At 40.2% G+C, this 22,472-nt stretch overlaps 2 protein-coding genes across 2 annotated transcripts; both read right to left on the bottom strand.

The window, feature by feature from the left end:
• Positions 1-13,826: 13,826 nt before the first annotated feature.
• Positions 13,827-15,099, bottom strand: LOC105940916 (B-type lectin plumieribetin). Its single transcript, XM_012919297.5, has 3 exons — positions 14,659-15,099; positions 14,411-14,504; positions 13,827-14,308 (listed from the first exon to the last, which is right to left on the bottom strand). Exons 2-3 carry the CDS (start codon positions 14,498-14,500, stop codon positions 14,039-14,041), a joined length of 360 nt encoding a protein of 119 aa, XP_012774751.3. The 5' UTR covers positions 14,501-14,504; positions 14,659-15,099; the 3' UTR covers positions 13,827-14,038.
• A 499-nt stretch (positions 15,100-15,598) lies between these two features.
• LOC143420319 (uncharacterized) lies at positions 15,599-21,667 on the bottom strand. The gene is made up of 4 exons (XM_076888223.1): positions 21,334-21,667; positions 18,437-18,547; positions 18,238-18,339; positions 15,599-15,886 (listed from the first exon to the last, which is right to left on the bottom strand). Exons 1-4 carry the CDS (start codon positions 21,631-21,633, stop codon positions 15,803-15,805), a joined length of 597 nt encoding a protein of 198 aa, XP_076744338.1. The 5' UTR covers positions 21,634-21,667; the 3' UTR covers positions 15,599-15,802.
• Between the last annotated feature and the right edge of the window lie 805 nt (positions 21,668-22,472).

The raw sequence follows: 22,472 nt of genomic DNA, 5'->3' as shown, positions 1-22,472 counted from the left end.
TTCATTACTACCGAGGTCAGTGCAACTGGCCGGTAATCGTTCAGGGATGAGGGTTTGCTGTTCTTGGGCACAGGGATGATGGTGGATCTTTTGAAGCATGTGGGGACCACAGACTTCGCCAGGGACTCGTTGAAGATGTAAGTGAACACACCTGCTAGCTGGTCCCCGCTGCTTTCCTTGTGTTCACTCTCCTCAATGCCACTCGGACGTCATGCTCCGCGATACTGGTCACCGGTCTCTCGCTGATGACGTCACTGTCCTCGGTAGTCAGGCGGCAGATAGCATTAGCCGCCTGGCTAACCTCGAAACGGGCGTAGAACCGATTCAGCTCGTTGGTGAATGCAGAGTCGGCGTTGATCGGCGCAGTGTCCCTGGCTTTGTAGTCCGTAATGGTGCGTAGTCCGTGCCACATACTCCGTGTGTTGCCCTGGTGGAAGCAGGATTCCACACGTTCCCGGTACCGCCGTTTGGCATCTCTCACCGCGCGCCGCACGCCGTATGAGGCCGCATTGTAGGCGCTCATATCGCCAGTGGCGAGACCCGTGTTGTAGGAGGCGGTCCTGGCGTTTACTGCAGTGCGGATCGATCTGTCCATCCACGGTTTCTGGTTTGGGAATGTGGTGACTCTCGCAGTGGGGATAATCTCCTCCGCTAGCATATTGACGAAGCATACTGCTACTTCCGTAAACTCGTTGATGTCGACTGCGCATGCTCTGAACATGTCCCAGTCGACGTCGTTGAGTGCGTCCTGTAGCGTAGCTTCTGATTGGGCAGTCCACCGTTTTACCTCTCTCGTGGTTACGTCTTCCATCCGTATGCTTTGTTTATACTGGGGAATGAGGAAGATGGCGTTGTGGTCAGACTTCCCAAAAGCCGGGTGTGAGACAGCTTTGTAGCCCTGCTTGTATGGCGTGTAGCAGTGATCCAAAATTCGATCCACTCTCGTTGGACACAAGACATGCTGGTAAAAGTTTGGCATGACTTGTCTGAGGTTCGCTTTGTTAAAGTCTCCTGCTACAATGAGGGCTGCGCCCGGGTCCTTGTTTTGAAGCAAGCTCAGCACATCATGTAATTCGGACAAAGCCATACCTGTGTCCGCTTGGGGTGGGATGTAGACCACCGTGGCGATGACCGAGGTGAACTCACGGGGCAGATAGAAAGGGCGGCACTTAATGATCAGGAACTCCAGATGTGGCGAGCAGCCGCTGGAAAGAGTAGAAATGCTCCTGGCATCACACCACTTTCTGTTTACCATGAAACACACTCCTCCACCTTTGGTTTTGTTCGACTCTGCCGTTCTGTCCGCGCGGAGCACAAAAAATGAATCCGATGGCGTTACGGCCTGGTCCGGCACGGTGGGGGTCAGCCATGTCTCCGTGAAGCACAGAATGTTGCAGTCCCTCATGTCACGTTGGAAGGTGACCCTTGCTCTTAGGTCATCGAGCTTGTTCTCCATGGATTGTACATGCGCGATGCACCTGCTGTCTCAGTCTGTTCCTAATGCCAGCGCGTTTCCCCCGGCGCTTCTTTGTTCTGCGCCTCGGATGAGCGGCCCGTCCTTTGTTGTTCTCCATGCCGCGTAGAATCTCTGGCGGCCAGGAAGGGTCAGGTTTAAAAGTGTCCAAGCTTAGATGTGCAACCTTGTCACCGATGTTTACAAGTGATCCGCTGTCGTATACTATAAGACTAGAGGATTTTGGGATGTAAACCAGAGCAAAAAATAAGTAAAAAACAAGAAAAGTGGATAGTTGGAGCGGAGGGTCAGGAAGGCGTCTGGACGTGGCCGCACCATCTGGATCGATCCTCATTAAAACCGGCCTGTCTGAGTAAGTCATCCTCGCGTATTCATTCAGCTTTTTCTACATATTGGGTAGGGGTATTTGGCGACATCTTCTTCCGACCGACAGGGAGTATTCTTTTTTCTCTAATGTCCATCACACTTTTTCTAGGATAGGCGACCTTTTCTTAGATAACTATTTGACTAGCATCGCGAGTGCCTGTGAATACCATGCCATAGTTATATCAGACCACGCCCCCCTAATTTTGACTCTGTCTATGACGACTTACCTAGAACAGACAGGAGTTGGCATTTTAACCCCACACTACTAACAGATAATACCTTTCTGGAATTTATGAATAACCAAATAAATTCTTTTAGACATAAACCTTTCCCTGAACATTTTTAGCCTTTTAGTTTGGGACTCAATGAAGGCCTATCTCCAAGGACAGATCATTTTTATATACAGCTATACAACCTCACGTTTTCCATCAGATGGCGAGCATCTACAATGGGGTGGCTATGACTCAGGTGATATAGCAGATCAGCTACTGATCGGAAGGTTGGTGGTTCGATCCTTGGCTTCCCCAGTCTACATGCCAAGTATGCTTGGGCACGATACTAACCCCAAAATTTCCATGGTCCTGTTAGGGAACCTGGGTGGTTGAGCCACTTTTCTTTTCTGTTAATAGAATTTTGAGTCTTGTCATTCATTGTGTTTTCTGTGTATCTTATGTTTCCTAGTTCAGTTTGTTTACACTCTTGAGTTTATTCAGTATTTCTAGTTCCTTGAGCTCCATCAGTCTGCGCCTCGGTGTGTGCGTTCCTCGTACTTCATGTTTTACTTTCAGTAATGGTCTGCTGTCTGGTGTGCGTCATTTTCAGTTTTGCATCCACCTGTCTCGTCTGTTAGATTTTTGCCAGCTGTGTTTCCCAGATGTTTCCTCTTTGCCTTGATTTCCTCTTGTATTTAGTGTCTGCGTCTCCCTCTGTCCTGCATCCCGGTCTCCCTCAAGCAGGGAGAACAAACAGTCGGGGGGGGGGCTGTGTTCTGCCAGCCTGTTTGTTTAGTTTTCCTATGCCTCCCAGTTTTGTTTTATGTACATTTGGTTTCCAGTATTAAAGCTGAGGATTAAGTTTAGCCTTATCTGAGAGTCTGTATTTTGGGTCCTCAATCCTGCCTGCCTCACACAGTACATGACTAGTCCTGAGTGTTTGTCACGTTTCTCATAATGTTCTCATATGCATCCCTGTCTAATTCTAACCCTGTTATCTCATCATGACCCAGAAACATTTTCTGTAAGTCAGTTCATGGAAGCAAACTAGCCACCACTAATCGGAAACAGAAATTTAGTTGAGCAACTTTTGGGTGTAGAAAGTTCAGAAAAAATGGATGTGAAAGCATGAGTGGTTAATTTAAAATAATCTAACAAAAACTTACAAAATCAAGTTTGCTGATGGTTTGGTGTGCAGTGGGGAAAATTCTAGTTTTCACATTGTCAGACATTTAGATGTAGGTGTTTATAATCTCATTCTAGAATTTTTGTATATCCTTTGCATGCTTGGATGAAGTATGTGAAAACTGCTCAGCTTTGCTTAACGATGTTTGACTATGTTATCTGCTAACTGTGTAGGTCATAGAAGTACAAAATTCCCAAGATGACCAGTGCCAGGAACTTCCTTGGAAAAGATAGTGGGAGTTGCTCTCTGCCCAGCAACAGCCTGTGGGACAAAAACCTGTTATAACTAAAAGATACAGAGAGTTGTGTGTGAGGGGATAAAAGGGATGCTGCTAACAAGTGCTCATGCTGACATGCAAAAATGCTCCACATGCACACAGACTCTGTTGCAAGAAGCCATTGAACACTTAGAATGCATTTCATGCCATCCAAAGGGCACTATGTACATTTAACAAACAAAGCCTATAAATCTCTGCCTATGTATACAATGTCTGTGTGTAGTGAGAAGGTGGAATTTCTTGTAGACTCCGGAGCCACTCACATCCTGGGCCATCTGACTTCAGGAAATCACATGATACGGTGAGGTTAGGTTTCACAATGAGCTCACCCGAAACCTTGGCTGATTTTTGACCTACACCTGTTTTCATACCTTGGCTCGTGTGATTAGTTAGAAGATCATTAGGGGGCTCATTGTCCCTCTTGGAGGGACACTCCCACAGGGCTTAAATCTGGGACTCTCCACCATTTGACCCTAGAACTGAAGAAGCTTCTAGGATGTAAGGTGAAACGTCTTCAAGCAACTTAAAGAAGTCCAGACGCTTTTCCTTAATTCCTTAATTCAATTCAATTTTATTTATATAGCGCTAAATCACAACAACAGTCATCTCAAGGCGCTTTATATTGTAGGTAGACCCTACAATAATACATACAGAGAAAAACCCAACAATCATGACCCCCTATGGGCAAGAATTTTGGCGACAGTGGGAAGGAAAAACTCCCTTTTAACAGGAAGAACCAGCAGAACCAGGCTCAGGGAGGGGCGACCAGTTGGGGTGAGAGAAGGAAGACAGGATAAAGACATGCTGTGGAAGAGAGACAGAGATTAATAACAGATATGATTCAATGCAGAGAGGTCTATTAACACATAGTGAGTGAGGAAGGTGACTGGAAAGGAAAAACTCAATGCATCATGGGAATCCCCGGCAGCCTACATCTATTGCAGCATAACTAAGGGAGGATTCAGGGTCACCTGATCCAGCCCTAACTATATGCTTTAGCAAAAAGGAATTTTTTAAGCCTAATCTTAAAAGTACAGATAGTGTCTGTCTCCCAAATCCAAACTGGAAGCTGGTTCCACAGAAGAGGGGCCTGAAAACTGAAGGCTCTCCCTCCCATCCTACTTTTAAATACTCAAGTAAACAACAACAAGTTGGCCTGCAGAGCGAGAGCGAAGTGCTCTAATAGGGTGATATGGTACTACAAGGTCATTAAGATAAGATGGGGACTGATTATTTAAGACCTTGTATGTGAGGAGCAGGATTTTGAATTCAATTATGGATTTAACAGGAAGCCAATGAAGGGAAGCCAAAACAGGAGAAATATGCTCTCTCTTTCTAGTCCTTGTCAGCACTCTTGCTGCAGCGTCACACTAGAGATGTTGCGCAAATGGAAGAACGCAGTCTTACATTTTTGTTTAATATGCGCATTGAAGGACATGTCTTGGTCAAAAATGTCTCCAAGGCTCCTCACAGCGTTACTGGAGGCCAAGGTAATGCCATTCAGAGTAAGAATCTGGTTAGATACCATATTTCTAAGATTTTCAGGGTTTATTACAATAACCTCAGTTTTATCTGAATTAAGAAGCAGAAAGTTAGCAGCCATCCAGGTCTTTATGTCTTTTAAGACATTCCTGCAGTTTAACTAATTGGTGTGTGTTATCTGGCTTCATGCATAGATAGCGTTGGGTGTCATCAGCATAGCAGTGAAAATGTATGCTAGCACCCAGCACTGAACCCTGTGGAACTCCATAATTGACCTTAGTGTGTGAAGAGGACTCTCCATTTACATGTACAAATTGGAGTCTATTAGATAGATATGATACAAACCACTGCAGTGCAGTACCTGTAATACCTACAGCATGTTCTAATTGCTCTAATAGGATATTATGGTCAACAGTATCGAACGCTGCACTGAGGTCTAGCAGGTCAAGCACAGAGATAAGTCCACTGTCAGAGGCCATAAGAAGATCATTTGTAACCTTCACTAAAGCTGTTTCTGTGCTGTGATGAGCTCTGAAACCTGACTGAAACTCTTCAGATAAGCCATTCCTCTGCAGATGATCTGTTAGCTGTTTGACAACTACTCTTTCAAGGATTTTTGATATGACAGGAAGGTTGGAGATTGGCCTATAATTAGCTAAGACTGCTGGGTCTAGAGATGGCTTTTTAAGTAAAGGTTTAACTACAGCTAGCTTGAAGGCCTGTGGTACATAGCCGATTATTAGAGATAGGTTGATCATATTTAAGATCGAAGCATTCATTAATGGCAGGACTTCTTTGAGCAGTTTTGTAGGAATGGGGTCTAAAAGACACGTTGATGGTTTGGAGGAAGTAATTATTGAAGTTAACTCAGAAAGATCAACTGGAGAAAAAGAGTCTAAATGAATATCAAGGGTACTGAAAGTACCTGTAGATAATATTACATCTGTGAGATGATTTTGAGTAATTTATTTTCTCTAATTAAAATTTTATTTGTGAAGAAGTTCATGAAGTCATTACTAGTTAACGATTGTTGGCTCAAAAGAGCTCTGACTTTTTGTCAGCCTGGCTACAGTGCTGAAGAGAAACCTGGGGTTGTTCTTATTTTCTTCAATCAGTGATGAATAGTAAGATGTTCTGGCTTTGCAGAGGGCTTTCTTATAAAGCAGCAAACTATTTCTCCAGGCTAAAAGATGATCTTCTAAATTTGTGACACGCCATTTCCTCTCCAGCTTACGAGTCATCTGCTTTAGGGTACGTGTTTGAGAATTATACCACGGAGTCAGGTACTTCTGATTAGAGACCTTAGTTCTCACCGGAGCTACAGTATCCAGAGTCGTACGTATTCTTAAACGTAGTTAAAGCGCTTTCAGAAAGACATCTACTTTGATAAAGTCTACTCTCCACTGCTGTGTAATCAATTATCGTAAATGTAAATGTTATCAGGAAATGATCAGACAGGAGAGGGTTTTCAGGAAACACTGTTAAATGTTCAGTTTCTATGCCACATGATAAAACAAGATCTAGAGTGTGATTAAAGTGGTGGGTGGGTTCTTTTACAGTTTGAGAGAAGCCAATTGAGTCTAATAACAGATTAAATGCCATGTTGAGGCTGTCATTTTTAGCATCTACATGGATGTTAAAATCACCCACAATAATTATTTTATCTGAGCTGAGAACTAAATCAGATAAAAAGTCTGAGACAGAAAGTCAGAGTTTCTGCCTTACACAGACAGAAACTCTGTGTAAGGCCCAGGTGGACAATAGATGATAACAAGTAAGACTGGTTTCTGAGTTTTACAGCTGGGGTGAACAAGGCTAAGCATCAGGCTTTCAAATGAATTAAAAGTCTGTCTTGGTCTTTGGTTGATTAATAGGCTGGTGTGAAAAATTACTGCCACTGATGCTGCCGCTGATACTGTATTGTTCTTTCTTTGTGATTGTTTATGTTTAAGTTGTTTGTTGCTGGTTTTTAGTTTGTTTTTTGTCTTTTTGGGAGCTGACACAGTCTCTATTGAGATAGGTTTTTGGGGGGGTAGCAGGAGGAGAGAAGCTGCAGAGAGGTGTGTAAGGCTGCAACTCTGCTTCCTGGTCCCAACTCTGGATAATCATATTTTGGGGGGTTTAATAAATTTGTCCATGTTTCTAGAAATGAGAGCAGCTCCATCCAAAGTGGGATGGATGCCGTCTCTCCTAACAAGACCAGGTTTCCTCCAGAAGGTTTGCCAATTATCTATGAAGCCCACATCGTTTCTGGGACACCACTCAGACAGCCACCAATTTAAGGAGAACATGCGGCTAAACATGTCACTCCTGGTCTGATTGGGGAGGGACCAGAGAAAACTACAGAGTCCGACATTGTTTTGGCAAAGTTGCACACCAATTCAATATTGATTTTAGTGACCTCCGATTGGTGTATCCGGGTGTCATTACTGCCGACGTGAATTATGATTTTACTGAATTTACGTTTACCCTTAGCCAGCAGTTTTAAATTTCCTTCAATGTCGCCTGCTTTAAAGTATTTAAGTGCATATGCATATGCTTAGTTGTGACACTGCGATAGACTTCAGTGAAAGTTTCTAAAACTACATGAACCTATTTCAGCCTCAGCAGTTGGAGAAGACAACTCCCTTTACTGGTGCTGATAACGCAAAGGGCATAAAACAGTAGACCCATTGTTCAGTTAGGTTTCATAGCGAGGCGCGTGATGTGTGGTATGATCAATTTGTAACTTCCTCCCTCTTCCTTGGAATGCATAAAGGAGTGGGAGCACCACTTCTGTTTCAGAACGCTCATTACCTTGTGTCCCTTTCTGTCTGTCCTGTTTAGTTCTGTCAAGTTCATATGTCTTAGTCCTGTTTTTTTTGTTTTGTTTTGTTTTTTTAGGGTGTTTGTTTAGTTTTGTGTCCTGTTGGGTTGTTGGATTCTGTTCACTTGTGTCTTTTCCCCAGCTGTTTCCTCTCTCCCTAATTGCCTTGTGTGTATTTAAGTCCAAAATTGCTGTCTGCTTGTTGTCTTGTCCGTCCTCGCAGAATGTTTTGTTTGAAGATTCGTAGATGTTGGATTCTTTGTTTGGCTGGCTCTTTTGAAAATCTGGATTATTTGTTCTCAGTTTAAGTTAATAAAGCTGCTTTTTTACTGAATTTACGTTTACCGTTAGCCAGCAGTTTTAAATTTCCTTCAATGTCGCCTGCTCTGGCCCCTGGAAGACAATTGACTATGGTTGCCGGTGTCTCTAGCTTCACATGTCTGAGAACAGAATCACCAATTACCAGAGTTTGACCCCCGGCGGGTGTGTCGTCGAGTGGGGAAAAACGGTTAGACACATGAACAGGTTGGTGGTGTACCTGGGGCTTCTGTTTAGGACTATGCTTCCTCCTCACTGTCACCCTCTTTCCCCAGCTGCTTGGGGTCTGCCGGGGAACAGCTACTGAGGCCTACGCTATCTTCGGCTTCACTGCGTATAAGGGCCTGGCAAGCTACAGGTGAATAAAGGATGCGAATCAGAGTCTCCAATTCAGTAATCCTGGCCTCCAGAGCTGCAAATATGCTACATTTGTTACAAGTATCATTTACCATTTACTAAAGGAGGCCGAGGAGTAACTAAACATCTGACACAATGAGCAGAAAAGTGCAGGAGGGACAGGTGAAGAGGCCATGGTGCTAGCGAGTCAGCTACGAGCTAAGCTAGGCTAGCAAAACAATAAAGACACAATGAGTGAATACTTTGGCTATAAATTAGGGAGTGACTACGATGACCTTGATGACATAGTACCTTCACAGACACAGAGTTGAAAATGATAAACTAACTGTGAAATATTTATTTTGAAGCTTTACATTTGCTGTGCTTGTGATTTCACTCACTGAAGAACAAAATAGTTGTATGGATGCATTCACCCCACACATTTCCCTTACTGGGTCTACTGACTGCAGGTGGGAAGACCTGGGCAGACTTGTGCGCAATTGTAACAGAACGTGTGACTGGCAAGTCAGGGAGGAGCCAAAAATGTTGTTCTCCCTAAAACTGAATGCTTATAAAACAGTTATGCTGTCTATTGTTATACTGTTCACTGTGTTCGCTCAGTTGAAAATGGTGGTTTAATTGTTTATTGCAGGTCACACCCTGTGCAGACTCCTCTCATGCACTGGTGTCTGACAGCCTGTGGGCCTCATCTAAATATGATGCAGGAATGATTAAAAATTGCAAACCAGTTTACCTCATCTTTTCCTGTCAACTTAGTTGGTTAAGAATTGATATATAAATTAGTTGATTGTTATTAGATCAGGGAAAGATCATTTGATCATAACACAAGTGAATAGAATGTTGCAAATGAGCGGAGACTAACAGACGGAGTTTCTTGTTTCTGATGTATGTGAAGCTTGCACCTAGACATACACGCACGCCTGCTTCAATGGAACAAACTGGCTTTGTCAAATACATGACAGCAATCTCAAACATTTTTATTTTACAAGCTAAGTACAATGATTGGGTGTGTGACTAAACTGAGTGCAACAGTACAAACCTGGGATGAAACATTACAATGAGGTGTTTAGTAAGCATCTGACAGCAAACATTAGTGTTGTGTGAACTGTGCAGCTGCTAACAAAAATTTATTATTGTATTCAGCAGGTGGAACTATGCCAGTTGACACCAGACCCCAGATTCTGTCAGTTAGTTGTGTGGATGCCGAAAGATATTAAGCTTTTTATGTCATTTTTTGGCCCATTTTGCTGAATAGGACCACATTATCAGTGTGATCACAAGTTTTGCTTGCTTGGCTGAGCCATGTTTTAGCTCAGTGAGATAAGCAGCCGTTCTCAGAGAGGGAGGCCCGGGTTCAAATCCAGGTTGTGGCAACATTTCTTTCACTTAACAGTTAAACTTTTTTAACTCTTTTCAACACAAATTTCAGCTTTTTCACCGCTTATCAGCACAATTTTCAGTTTTTTCTGATGTTTTCAGCACAAATCCAAGCTTTTTAAGCTGTTTTCAGCAAAAAACCTCTTTTCAGCAGAAATTCTGCTCATTCAACTCTTTTCAGCAGAAATTGTGCTGATTAAACTCTTTTCAGCAGAAATTCTTCTTATTCACCTCTTATCAGCACAATTCTCAGCCTCTTCTGCTCATTTCAGCACAATTATCAGTCTCTCCACCTCTTCGTTGTCAGAAAGATGTTGGCGCAGTGAGATGAGAACCTTCCTTGAGTACCAGAAGGGCCAGGTTCGAATCCTGCTCAGAGCAACATTCTTTGCTTTTTTTTTTTTTCAATTTTTTCAGCATTTTTCAGCAGACATCTTCAGCGTTAAGGCATCCACACAGCATTTTCGCAGGAAATGCAAATTTTTCTAGTTTTGGTTTGTTTCCTCTTTCCAAGAGAAAGGCAGTTTTATGCTTGGACATGTCCTAAACAGTGCACTTAAATCAAACCTGTCAGGTGTCATCCCTCCAGGGAATGATATTTTGTGTGTTGTTGATTTAATAATCAGCTCTCTTTTCAGCAGGCCTGCAAAATTGATACTAAAGCGCTATAAAATATTCTTATTGAAAACAATCAAGTGTGATTCTCCGGATTTCAATGGGCTTATAAATTCACTTATCTGGGACACTGATCACATCAGGTGGTAAGTCCTGAGTTTAAAAGTGTTGTAGCAATAAAAAAATAAAAAAATTTATTGGTTGCATTTTGCATACAAATGTTAGACTTAGATGAAGAAAAGAGGTTAGTGAGAGTGAGGATGAACATGCAAAATTTTCCCTCTAACACTTTAGAATGATGCACATAGTGAACCTCTCTGAGTATGCTGTTGATGCTGAATGGTGTTGAATTGGAAATTTTGTTTTGGTGATTTTATAAAATAATCAAAGGTGGGATGTAATAGAAAATTTCTATTATATTCATTTAAAGTATTTAAGTGCATATGCTTAGTTGTGACACTGCGATAGACTGTTCAGTGAAAGTTTCTAAAACTACATGAACCTATTTCAGCCTCAGCAGTTGGAGAAGACAACTCCCTTTACTGGTGCTGATAACGCAAAGGGCGTAAAACAGTAGACCCATTGTTCAGTTAGGTTTCATAGCGAGGCGCGTGATGTGTGGTATGATCAATTTGTAACTTCCTCCCTCTTCCTTGGAATGCATAAAGGAGTGGGAGTACCACTTCTGTTTCAGAACGCTCATTACCATGAAACTGATGTTTTGATGTGTTCTCCTGCATGTAGTAATAAATAGCGTGACCACAGCTGACTGTGTTGCAGACTTTATTTACAGAGAATTCAATGACACCAAAGTGCAGTTTGAACAACGCCGTCTGTGATTAATGCAGATGGAGTGTTTACAATCTTACGAAGTCTTTGACTTAAAGGTCTTCTTAGTCTTTTTTTTTTTTTTATGGTGTTTTAGTTTTGTGTCCTGTTGTGTTGTTGGATTCTGTTCACTTGTGTCTTTTCCCCAGCTGTTTCCTCTCTCCCTAATTGCCTTGTGTGTATTTAAGTCCAAAATTGCTGTTTGCTTATTGTCTTGTCCGTCCTCGCAGAATGTTTTGTTTGAATATTCTTTGTTTGGCTGGCTCTTTTGAAAATCTGGATTATTTGTTCTCAGTTTAAGTTAATAAAGCTGCTTTTCAGTTTATCCCTCCTGTTTCTGAACCCTTAATTTGGGTCAAGCTCTCCCAGTCATACAGCAAACTTTTCCAATTTCACTAAAAATGCAAAATATGAAACAACAGGCCCTGAAATCTCAAAGCTGAGTAATATTCAAGAATGGATCTTGGCAGTTTTGAAACGCTTCCCAGGATAAGCCACAAAATGTCCTTAAATATCCTGCCTATGAACGCAGCTCAGGATTACATGATGTTTATTTCTTAGTGCAGCTGAGTTTGTGTGTTTCTGTGTGTTGCAGAAAACTACAACACTGTTGTTAGCGTTTAGAAATTGTAGGTTATAAAACAGTATGAATGTGTTTTGAAACATGGCGGTGCAGCGTTTATCACTGTCAGCTCACAGAAAGAAGGTCCTGGGTTTGAATCCGCCCACCGGCTGGAGCCTTTCTGTGTGGAGTTGTTCTGTTCTCCCTGTACCTGCATGTTTTTATACCTTTATGCTTATATGCTTTGGATGGGTTAGAGGACAGTGTCTTATTGCCTAGAGAACATCTTAACATACATTTTATTGCTGTTTCTTTTTTTTAAACCCAAATTTTGTCCTTTTCAGCATTTCCAGCAACACTGCAGGTCCTCTTGTTAGGAATCAGTCTGCTCCACTGAGTGAGAGACACGGTTGTTTAAAAGTTTTTGACTCTGTGTTTATTTATTCATAATTGAATCTGGACTTGTTCTCCTTAACATCCCGAATAGATGGAACATATTTAATAAAAACATACATTTTATCACCATACATGACGGTTTACATGCAAAGATGGTTTCATATATGACTTCAGAAGCATCACTTTGTGCCTCTGGACCATGTGGAGCCCACCAACATGACATTTTTTCTCTTCTCCCAGCTTTTTGAATTTCATGTGTATCATATTTGCTTAATGTGGCATGAAAATTAAAGTTTATGAATTTAAAACTGAAATCAGATCTGCACTCGGTGCCTGGAAACACTCGACAAGGAATTGGCTACCCTCCTATGACCTACAGTGGCTTGCAAAAGTATTCGGCCCTGCTTTTCAGTTATTTATTTGTAAAAAATGTTTGGAATCATGTATGATTTTTGTTCCACTTCTAACGTGTACACCACTTTGTGTTGGTCTTTCACGTGGAATTCCAATAAAATAGATTCATGTTTGTGACAAAATGTGGGAAAGTTCAAGGGGGCCGAATACTTTTGCAAGCCACTGTATATAAGTTGCTCATGGATTCTGGGTCCCTCAGACCCAGGTACCTGACATCTAAAGTTATTGGAGAAAACCAAACAGCATATCAGCACAAACACCTCATAACAACTGCGCTGCCCAGTGGTGGAGGGATGGTGATGCAGGCTGGCTTTACACCTACAAGACCTGGGCGCCTTTCAGTCATTGAGTCAACCATAAGCTCTATATGCCTAATTACTCTAGATTCAAATGTGATGTCTGATAGCTAAACTACTACCCCCCTGCACCCCTGCTACTGTCACATGTGAAAATGATCCCAAGCACAGCAGCAACAACACCAACAGGATGACTGAAAATGAAAGAATGAAGGTGTTGCAATGGCCCAGTCCAAGTTTGAAATGCTGTAGTGGAAGCTTAAGAGAGCGTTACATTAACAAATGTCCTCAAACCTCAATGGACTGAAGCCACATTGTGAACAAGAGTGGTGCCAAAATTCCCACACAATAATGTAAGAGACTGAAGATGATTACTATGCACTCCGTACCTCCAATTAAAATAAAAGCTCAAAGTAGTTATTTCTGCACTGCTCACAGCCAGTCTTTGTGGCATTAGTACTTACTTTAACAAAGGAAAACATGTGTTTCAAACAGGTTAAAGAGTCTAAAGGTGGGAATGTCCTGATGTGAAGCAACAGCTTGTCTACAGTTTTGGAGCCACAGATGAAATGAGGTACTGTATTCGTTTTGTAAACTGAGCCAAAGGAGAGTATATAAACTGAAAAAAGAACTGGGCCAAGGAAAAATATCAGTTGCTATTAGGTCTCGACAACATGAAGATACTTAATTCAGGGAAAAAGAAAGAAAAATGAAAGAATGTTTAATATTCAATGCAGGCCAGAGTCATCTACAAAATCTGTGTTAGTTTTGATATCAGCTACATACCTCAAAGTTTTATTATTTATTAATACTTAAGAAAATCTGTTTAATGGCATGAATGTAAACACAGGGAACAAGAGGCTGGTCAAATACCTTTCATTTTATTTTTATTTTTTGCCACTTGGTTACAATACTTTGTGCTTTACAGAGAAAAAATGCACATTCAGAGCTAAGATTCAGAATCTTGCAAAGCTAACCAGAAAGAAAAAGGAACGGCTTGTTTATGCGCTGGTATATGTTGCTTTAACAGCATCGCTGAAGGTTTATGTCAAAGGATGGTCGCACACAAGCATCACTTCATGCCTTTGGACTTTTCAGAGCTCCAGATTTCTTCGCACTCTCTGTTCAACACCAGTTTGCCGTCATCGGTCAGTTGAAGACGGCACATGTTGCAGTCAGGTTTGGCAGAGTTGGCAGAGTTTGTGTGCCACTTAGGCGTGTCACACTTGTTGTACATGACCAGGTTGCAGTCAGCCTGCATGCACAGACGGACGGCGTCTGATCCTTCAGTGTCTGAAGTCCACAAAGGCTTCCAGCCATAGATGACAAAATTGCCATCACCCTGCAACCACAAAGAAATCACACATTAGATAACTGTCAGCACGCATGACTGGAAAACAAGGCTTTTATGAGCTTCTGAACTGAGAAAATTTGAAGTAGTCACCTGAAATACAGCTTTGTACTGCTTGTTGTTGGACACCAGGTAGTCTCCCCTCCGGAGCTCATCATTTTTGGACAAGAAGTTCCTGCTCATGATCCTGCAACACACAACAAAGTCAGAATTTTATTTGTGCACATCAATGAAACCTGTTCTTCTTACATTCATTTTTATCCAAAAACTTGATAACAATTGCAAACTTCTCTTCATTTGCAGATATTTAACAGAATGAGTTTATTTTAAAGTATACTTACAGGCTTGAATGTCTTCGACCAGTGAGAGTTCAGCAAATTCAGAGAGGTGATGTGTGAGAGGTAAAATTGACATTTTTATATACCACAGATGAGGGCGGTGACAAAAAGTGAAAAGGGGGCTGAGAAAGGGGCAATAAGCCCTCCTTTTTACGCCTTTGTTCGTCTGACATTTAAAATTTGACAGACTATACTTTAATCGTTCTGACCTTTCCATCTTGGCAAATCAGTCAACATCTTTGTATAGAAAAGTGTGATTATACAGCATGCAGCATTCAAGGTCATGCCTTCAGGGACTTTACGAAATACCTCTTCAACAAGTTTTCTCCTGTAAGGGCAAATCCTTTTCTAGGTAGCCCTGTGCTTTGAGTAATTTTAAGTAGTACTTTGAGTTACCTACGTTAAGAATTTCCATTTCTGTCTTCTCACTCTTTTCTCTTAAGACTATAACATTAAAAAATACATGTAATCTGTGCAGTTTAACGGGAAAAAACCTGGTTGTCATTCTTACCTTTTTACATTTTTATTTTCCGGTTCTGTTCTGCTCAGTTGTTCAAGTAATACCAGGATATTAAAAGGTGAAGAAAAAAAAACAATCTTCAAGGTTTTCAAACAGCCTTTAAAGCTTTTAGGATTCAACTTTGAGCCAAATTTAAAAATCATGTTAATTACGTGAAATAGTATTTAGGTTATTGTAGAATTAAATTTACTTGTACGTATTATTACAGTGACATCTGCAGTCTTAACCAGCTTAACGTTGCTGTGTTCCTTAGAAGCCCTGCAAAAAAGTGGTTATTAGATGAGACAGTTTTTCTTGTTAGTGGGCATGTTTCTATGATGGCCTGTAAAGAATCTGGATTTCTAACAAGTTTAAACAACACAGTAATGCATTGTTACGTTTCCTGGGTAATGCAACGGTTGGGTAATTTATTACACACACAGCTGTTTGTCCTCTTTTTTATTATATGTCACACATGGAATGCAATGAGTTCAACAAGAAAAAAACACTTCTTTCACACGTTTATCACAAATGAGTGAGTGAATGATAAAAATTAATGTGGAGTATGCATTTAACCAGTTAACTAATGGTTACTACAGATTTCTTTCCTTATAGCTATCTGGATATATTTGAGCTGCAATGGGAAATCTATGCTTTCACAGCCAAAAGTGTAGGAGCGCCACTGTGGTAGACCATTTTTTTGTAGTGATCCTCCCTGGCTTTCTTCATCTCCTGAATCAAGAAAGAACACAAAAAGATGAATGTGTGAATATTATTTGTATTTGTAAACTTCAGTATTTTTAATTTCAAAAACATGATGTTAGTATGGTCTCTAAATCCTGCTTTATTAATCATCCTGATTGCTTTTTTTTAAATTTTACATATTGGTTGAAGTGCAGTTTTATATGTTTCCCCAAATTTCCACACGGTATTCCAAATATGGCAATATAAGTGAACAATAAAGTACCCGGAGTGATTTGGAAGGCAAAAAATATTTAACTTTACTCAGTACGGAGATGTTTCTTGACAGTTTGGCTTGTATATGCTTTATGTGAGGTTTCCAGCAGATTTTGTTATCTATTATCACACCCAGAAATTTTGTATCCGAAACTTGCTCTATTTCAACATTGTTTACTAATAATTTTGCTCCTGCATCTTTTTTACAATTTCCGAATAACATAAATGTAGTTTTTTCCAAATTTAATGATAGCTTATTTCTATCAAACCATGTTTTCAGTTTAATCATTTCTTGTGTGACAATTTCCAAAAGCTGCTGTAAATTCTCTCCAGCACAAAAAATATTTGTATCATCTGCAAATAGAATAAACTGTAGTATATCTGATGTTCTACATATATCATTGATATAGAGGATAAACAGCTTTGGTCCCAATACTGACCCCTGCGGAACTCCACAAACAATGTCCATACACTCTGATTGATATTCCCCAATTTTCACAAATTGCTGCCTGTCTCTCAAATAACTCTTTACCCATTCTAACACCACTCCTCTAATGCCGTAGTACTCCAGTTTATCAAGTAATATGTCATGATTAATTGTGTCAAAAGCTTTTTTTAGGTCAATGAATACACTAACTATACATTGTCTTTTATCTATATTGTTGTTGATATTTTCGATCAGTTCCATTAATGCCAATGATGTTGATCTATTTGATCTGAAACCATACTGACTATCCGTTATTATTTTGTGTTTATCTATAAATTTGTCAAGTCTATTACTAAAGACTTTTTCCAGTATTTTTGAAAATTGAGAAAGTAGAGAGACAGGCCTATAATTTGTGAATTGGTGTCTGTCACCATTTTTAAACAGTGGTGTTACTTTAGCTGTTTTCATTTGTTTTGGGAATGTACCAGTTTGTAAGGACAAATTGCAAATGTGTGTTAAGGGTCTGGAAATGCCCTCTATCACTCTCTTAACGATTTCCATATCAATGTCGTCAGAGTCTGTAGAGTTTTTTGTTTGTGATTTCCCAACAATATCAATGATTTCCATTTCTTCCACCACCGTTAAGAACATTGAATGAGGATTGCGGTCAATGAGTCTAGTTTCTTTCTCTACAGAATCTGTTATATCAGGAATTGTTTCAGCCAAGTCTGGCCCAACACTTACAAAGAATTTATTGAACTCATTTACCACATCTCTCATATTAGTAATATTTCTATCATTATTTGCGAAATACGAAGGATAGTCTGCCTGCCCCGAGCCCTTTTTGATGATGGTATTTAATGTTTTCCAGATCCCTTTAATATTATTTTTATTCATAATCAGTAATTTTTCATAGTATTCCTTTTTACATGACCTTAAAATACTCGTTAATTTATTTTTATATTTCTTGTATTTATTTTCAGCTTCTGTACTTCTGTTCATTATAAATTCTCTGTATAAGGTATTTTTCTTCTTACATGCATTTTGCAATCCTTTTGTAATCCATGGGCACTCTGCATATTTTTGTTTTTTACTATATTTCTTTACTGGGCAATGACTATTATATAACAGTTTAAATTTTCCTAAAAAAATCTCATAAGCTTTATCAATATTTTTTTCCTTATACAGCATCTCCCATTCTTGCTTGAGTAAATCACTTTTGAATGCGTTTATTGACTCTTCTGTTCTCACTCGTTTGTATTTTATTGTGTTTTCCTGTTTAACCTTCCTGTAATTGCTGTTATACACTATAAAAACAGGTAGATGATCACTGATGTCATTAATTAGGAGACCACTTATGGTTCTATTTTATATTTCATTAGTAAATATATTGTCTATTAGGGTTGCCGACTGTGCTGTAATCCTGCTGGGTTTAGTGATCACTGGAAAAAGTCCCAAGCTATACATTGTATTAATAAATTCCTCTGTCGTTCTCTGCTTGTTTGGATTTAATAGATCTATGTTAAAATCCCCACAAATGAACATGCCTTTTTGATTTTTCACACATAGAAAACTACACGGAAAGCTAAAAAATGTCCAGAGTTTTAAAAGTAAAATAGAGAGCAGAAGAACATCAAAAGCAAAAACATAGAAAAGGACAACAACCCAAAATGTTCTTATTACACATGAGTAATACTACCTCTGTGAATCTCGGTTTCTGGATACAGTGAACGTATGGGTTGGGTTGGGCTTCTATCTGTTCTCCTGATGTTTTGTAGCAAACTGCACAATCCATCAGAGGCTGTGGAGCAATGACAACATGAAGAGCATAACAGTGGTGCTGATGCTTTGATAGACGGTAAAGTTAACACTCCTTTTTTAAAAACACATTTGCTCACTCGATCATTCCTGTAGGGGCATCTCTGAGGGTCAGTCTCAGTTGTTCCTTTCGGACACCTGGTGGGTTTCAGGTGGAAGTGGTGGTAGAAGTATCTCATACCAAATCCACCCTGAAAGAGAACATAGGATAATTTTATGGGGAGCTACAAACACGTTGTTTGATACGTCTGTTCAGCTGATTTGTCAATGCAAATATCTTAACAGACAATCACATGGCAGCAACTGAATTGATGTAAACACTGCTGAGACAACCTACTAAAGTTCAAATAAAGCATTAGAAAGGGGAATTAAGTGAAACTAAATCTGGCATGGTTGTTGGTGCCAGACAGGCTGCTTTGAGTATTTTGGAAAATGCAGATCTGTTGGGATTTTCCAACACAACCATCTCTAGGGTTTACAACAACTGGTTTGAAAAAAAGAAACTATCCTGCAACCTCAACATTTAGATGAGACCATGGATCCATCCTGTCTTGTATCAAAAGAACAAAGCACTGTGTGGACTTTGCATATTCTCCCCATGTCTGCGTGGGTTCTCTGCGGGTACTCTTGCTTTCTCCCACTGTTTAAAGACATGCAGTTAGTGGGTTTGGGTGACTCTAAATTGCCCTAGTGAATGTTGTTGGGTTGTTTTGTTTGTCTTTCAGTGTTAGCCCAACATTAGGCTGCTGACCTTCCTCTTGCCCTATGCTAGCTTGGAAACCCCGCAACCCTGATAAGGATAAATGGAAGAGAATTGATGGATTGAAAAGGTCGAAAGCACGATGGTTAAGTGGAAACTGCACCTTGGACAGAAACAGCTGCATTATACTGCTAGGACAACTTCAGCTCTTTGCAAGTATCTGCACACAGCATGCTAACATTGAACTAGCCAGACAGGATGCTAACGTTAAGCTAGCCAAAAACCCAGAGTGATTTTAAAGTTGACTGAATGCCGACCCCAGCCCAGCAGCCAGACCCTGAACTTCAAGAGGTAACAAACCAATGAGCAGTCAGCTGCCTCTTTTTCTAGCTGCTCATGTTTCTAAAGTTGATAGTTTTAAAGTCTCTGTGTGCTGTTTTTCATTTTTGCTTTGTGTTTTCAGCTTTGTGTTCGACTACACAGCAGGCAATTAATTTGCACAAATGTAATGTCTTTAATATACTGCCTAGTAATTGTGGTGACTCTCAAAATAGAGCCATCCCAATGAGAATCAATAAGTGGTAACAATAATTCTAACAAAATTATTGATTCGATAACAAAATCCTTATCATCTTTCTCATCCCTAATGGCTGATAAAGCCCATAAAATAAATGCAATAAACTGAATCTTTAATGTGTTTGTGTGGGAACAGCAGCCACAGAGAAAAGGTTCCACAGAGAAATCTGTTAGAAATGTAGTTTCTTGATGTAATTCCAGTTCAGTGTGCACAGCCCACTAACAGGCTTCAGAGCTTTTCTTTGGTTGTTTGTGATGGTCAGACTTTAATCTGCAGGGGCTGTGGCCTCCACTTCGCTCCACCTCCTAAATTACGAGATAGTTTCTGGAAAGAGGACACATGTGAGGATGCCAGGGGGCAGAATAAAAGTCCAAATAAATCTTCATGCGCAGAGGTCATGCAGAACAAGGCAAACAATCAAGGACTAAATTCCAAAAACAGCAAACTGATAAACAAGTAAGTAGGCCAAAGGGAACATAAGGGAACCAAGGACTACGAGGAAGACGTGATGAGTGTTATAAACACAAGTGAAATGGAAAACTGGCGTACTAAATAGTAGCATATGGGTAATTTAAAGCAACTAACAACACCTAACTACTGATTTTATTTTCTGTTTATTGCAGGTTATTATGCACAAGCTCATTTTCATCAAAGTTTGGAGAATAAAGAACATATTTGCCTGAAATAGCAGATAATCCACTGCAGCTGAGCCTCTTGGCTTGAAAGTACATCACCAGATAAATTGCACTTCCGCTGGTGACAGCCAGAGCTTTATTATGAGTGTGTGGAGATATCCACCAAATATCTCTCTGTTCTTCAGTATACGTGCAGGTACAGTAGCAATACTCAGCTGAAGTGATCAGCAGATCTGAGATAAAACCAGCTGCAGTTCAGTTATCTGCCTCGCTCTCTCCCCACAGCACCCTGCATCTCACCATTCACATGTCCCCACATGTACATCCTGATGTGAAATCCTACAACTTTTTACCAGATATACATCTTTTTTGATTGAAAATAGTAAATGGGCTGTTTCTTAAATTGTGCTTTTTTACTCTATTTGAGCACTCAGAGCACTCTATACAACAATACCTATTCAAAAAAGCATGTTTTATTCTATGCCTCTTCCTAACATTCATACACATTCACACCACAATGAATCCTTTATAGGGCAACTCTGGGTTTCTGTATCTTGCACAAGGACACTTTGGTATGCAGACTGTGAAAGGCTCCAGTGTTTGAAAGTTTCACATTCAACACTTTCAGTTTTAGCTAAACCTCCTCTGTAAGGCCTTATATTTGAAAAAGAAAGGAGTGAAAGCAGTCTTTAATGTGTACATTCTCACAGAGACACACCTCATCCTGTTTTTTTCTCTGCTGGAAACATTTTCCTCCCTGACATTTAACATCTTGCGTACAGATAGGAAAACAAGTATGAGCCAGAATTTCCCGGAGCAAGAGAGAGGAAAAGTGTGCCAAGTCAGTGTTAACTGAAAGCAGACTTTTGGGGTTTTTTCTCTTTTTAAGATTACAATTCAATGTTTGTCTTTTAAATTTAGGCTGAAAATATCCTGCACACATTTGGGAGAGTGTGGTCTTTATCTCACCCCATCAGTGACGCTACATGTTTTCAAAGTGGGTGTCATTATGAAACAAAAAAACCCGAAGAGCTTGTAAAAGAGCTAAAGCTAAAAGATGCTTACCTCAGTTTCTAACTTCCCCACAGTTTTCAGAAAGCGATAATGCTGTTGGACCCTAGCGTGGGTGCTGAGCTGTTGCATTGCCAGATCCACTCCTTTCTTGTAGATTTCAGGCAGACCATTGTAAGAATCCTGAGCTTCAGCAGAGTACAGCACAGCAACTGCACAAACCAAAAGCAGCAAGCCAGCAGCCATTTTTCTCTGAGTCTGGGAGGAGAGCAGCTTAGAGAATAAAGACCCGAGTTCAAAACAAGTCCTATTATGGCTCTGGGAATCACAAGTGAAACTAAAAACATTGATCATTGACAGACCAGCAGCCGTACTCACTATTTACTTAATATCCCACCCGCTTTCCTGTAACACTCAGGAGGTCATAGCTTAAAACTTTCCAACAGAAAACATGCTCAGTGCCAAAAGAGGACTTAGATTATTACAATCAAGCCATGGTTCACTGATTCAGATCCTGGAAACAAGCTAAGCATGTGGTGCCAAGCTTTTAGCACCAGGACAAATCTAAAGGTTAGCAGTAATTAGATGAAAAGTTTTATTTTCATTTCATTAGATGGCTCTTTGTTTTTACCAACAAAAAAATAAAACCTTTATTTCTGCCAGCAGAACACAAAACAGGCCTTGTGGTGGCTTCAAAACATGATGATCCTTGTTGGACATTGGTGGCAAAAGAAATCAAAGGCTCAGTACTCCAAAGAAAAGTACTTAAAATTCTGCTTAAATCAAAAAAAAAAAAAAAAGTGAATGCACAGGTATTACAGAAAAATGTCCTTGTTAGTGTAGCAGAGCCAGTTTTACACACTTTATAAATATAGTTCCTTAAAAGGTTTCATGATAATACAGTTAAGGAGAAAAAAAAGCAGCAGTTTGTAAGCATTTTGTGGGGATTACATTATTTTTACATTATTTTTCTCCAGTAACCTCTTTGGGCCACAGTAGAAATCATGTGACAAGAGATCTAACTGAGAGACCTTTCAAGGGTTGATGGACCAAAAAGGTTGGGAAACACTGGTTTAACAAGTTCACGGATTAAATATTCTCTGTGTTTTTACAGTTTTTCTCAGTCGCTTTGGTGCTTTTCTCAGATCAGAATGAAAATTCTCAAAGCCATTAGTGCAACCTCCACAACATTT

Source organism: Maylandia zebra, linkage group LG9 (assembly GCF_041146795.1).
Source record: "Maylandia zebra isolate NMK-2024a linkage group LG9, Mzebra_GT3a, whole genome shotgun sequence".
NCBI classification, from domain to species: Eukaryota; Metazoa; Chordata; class Actinopteri; order Cichliformes; family Cichlidae; genus Maylandia; species Maylandia zebra.
This window is presented reverse-complemented; position numbering and strand designations above follow the sequence as displayed.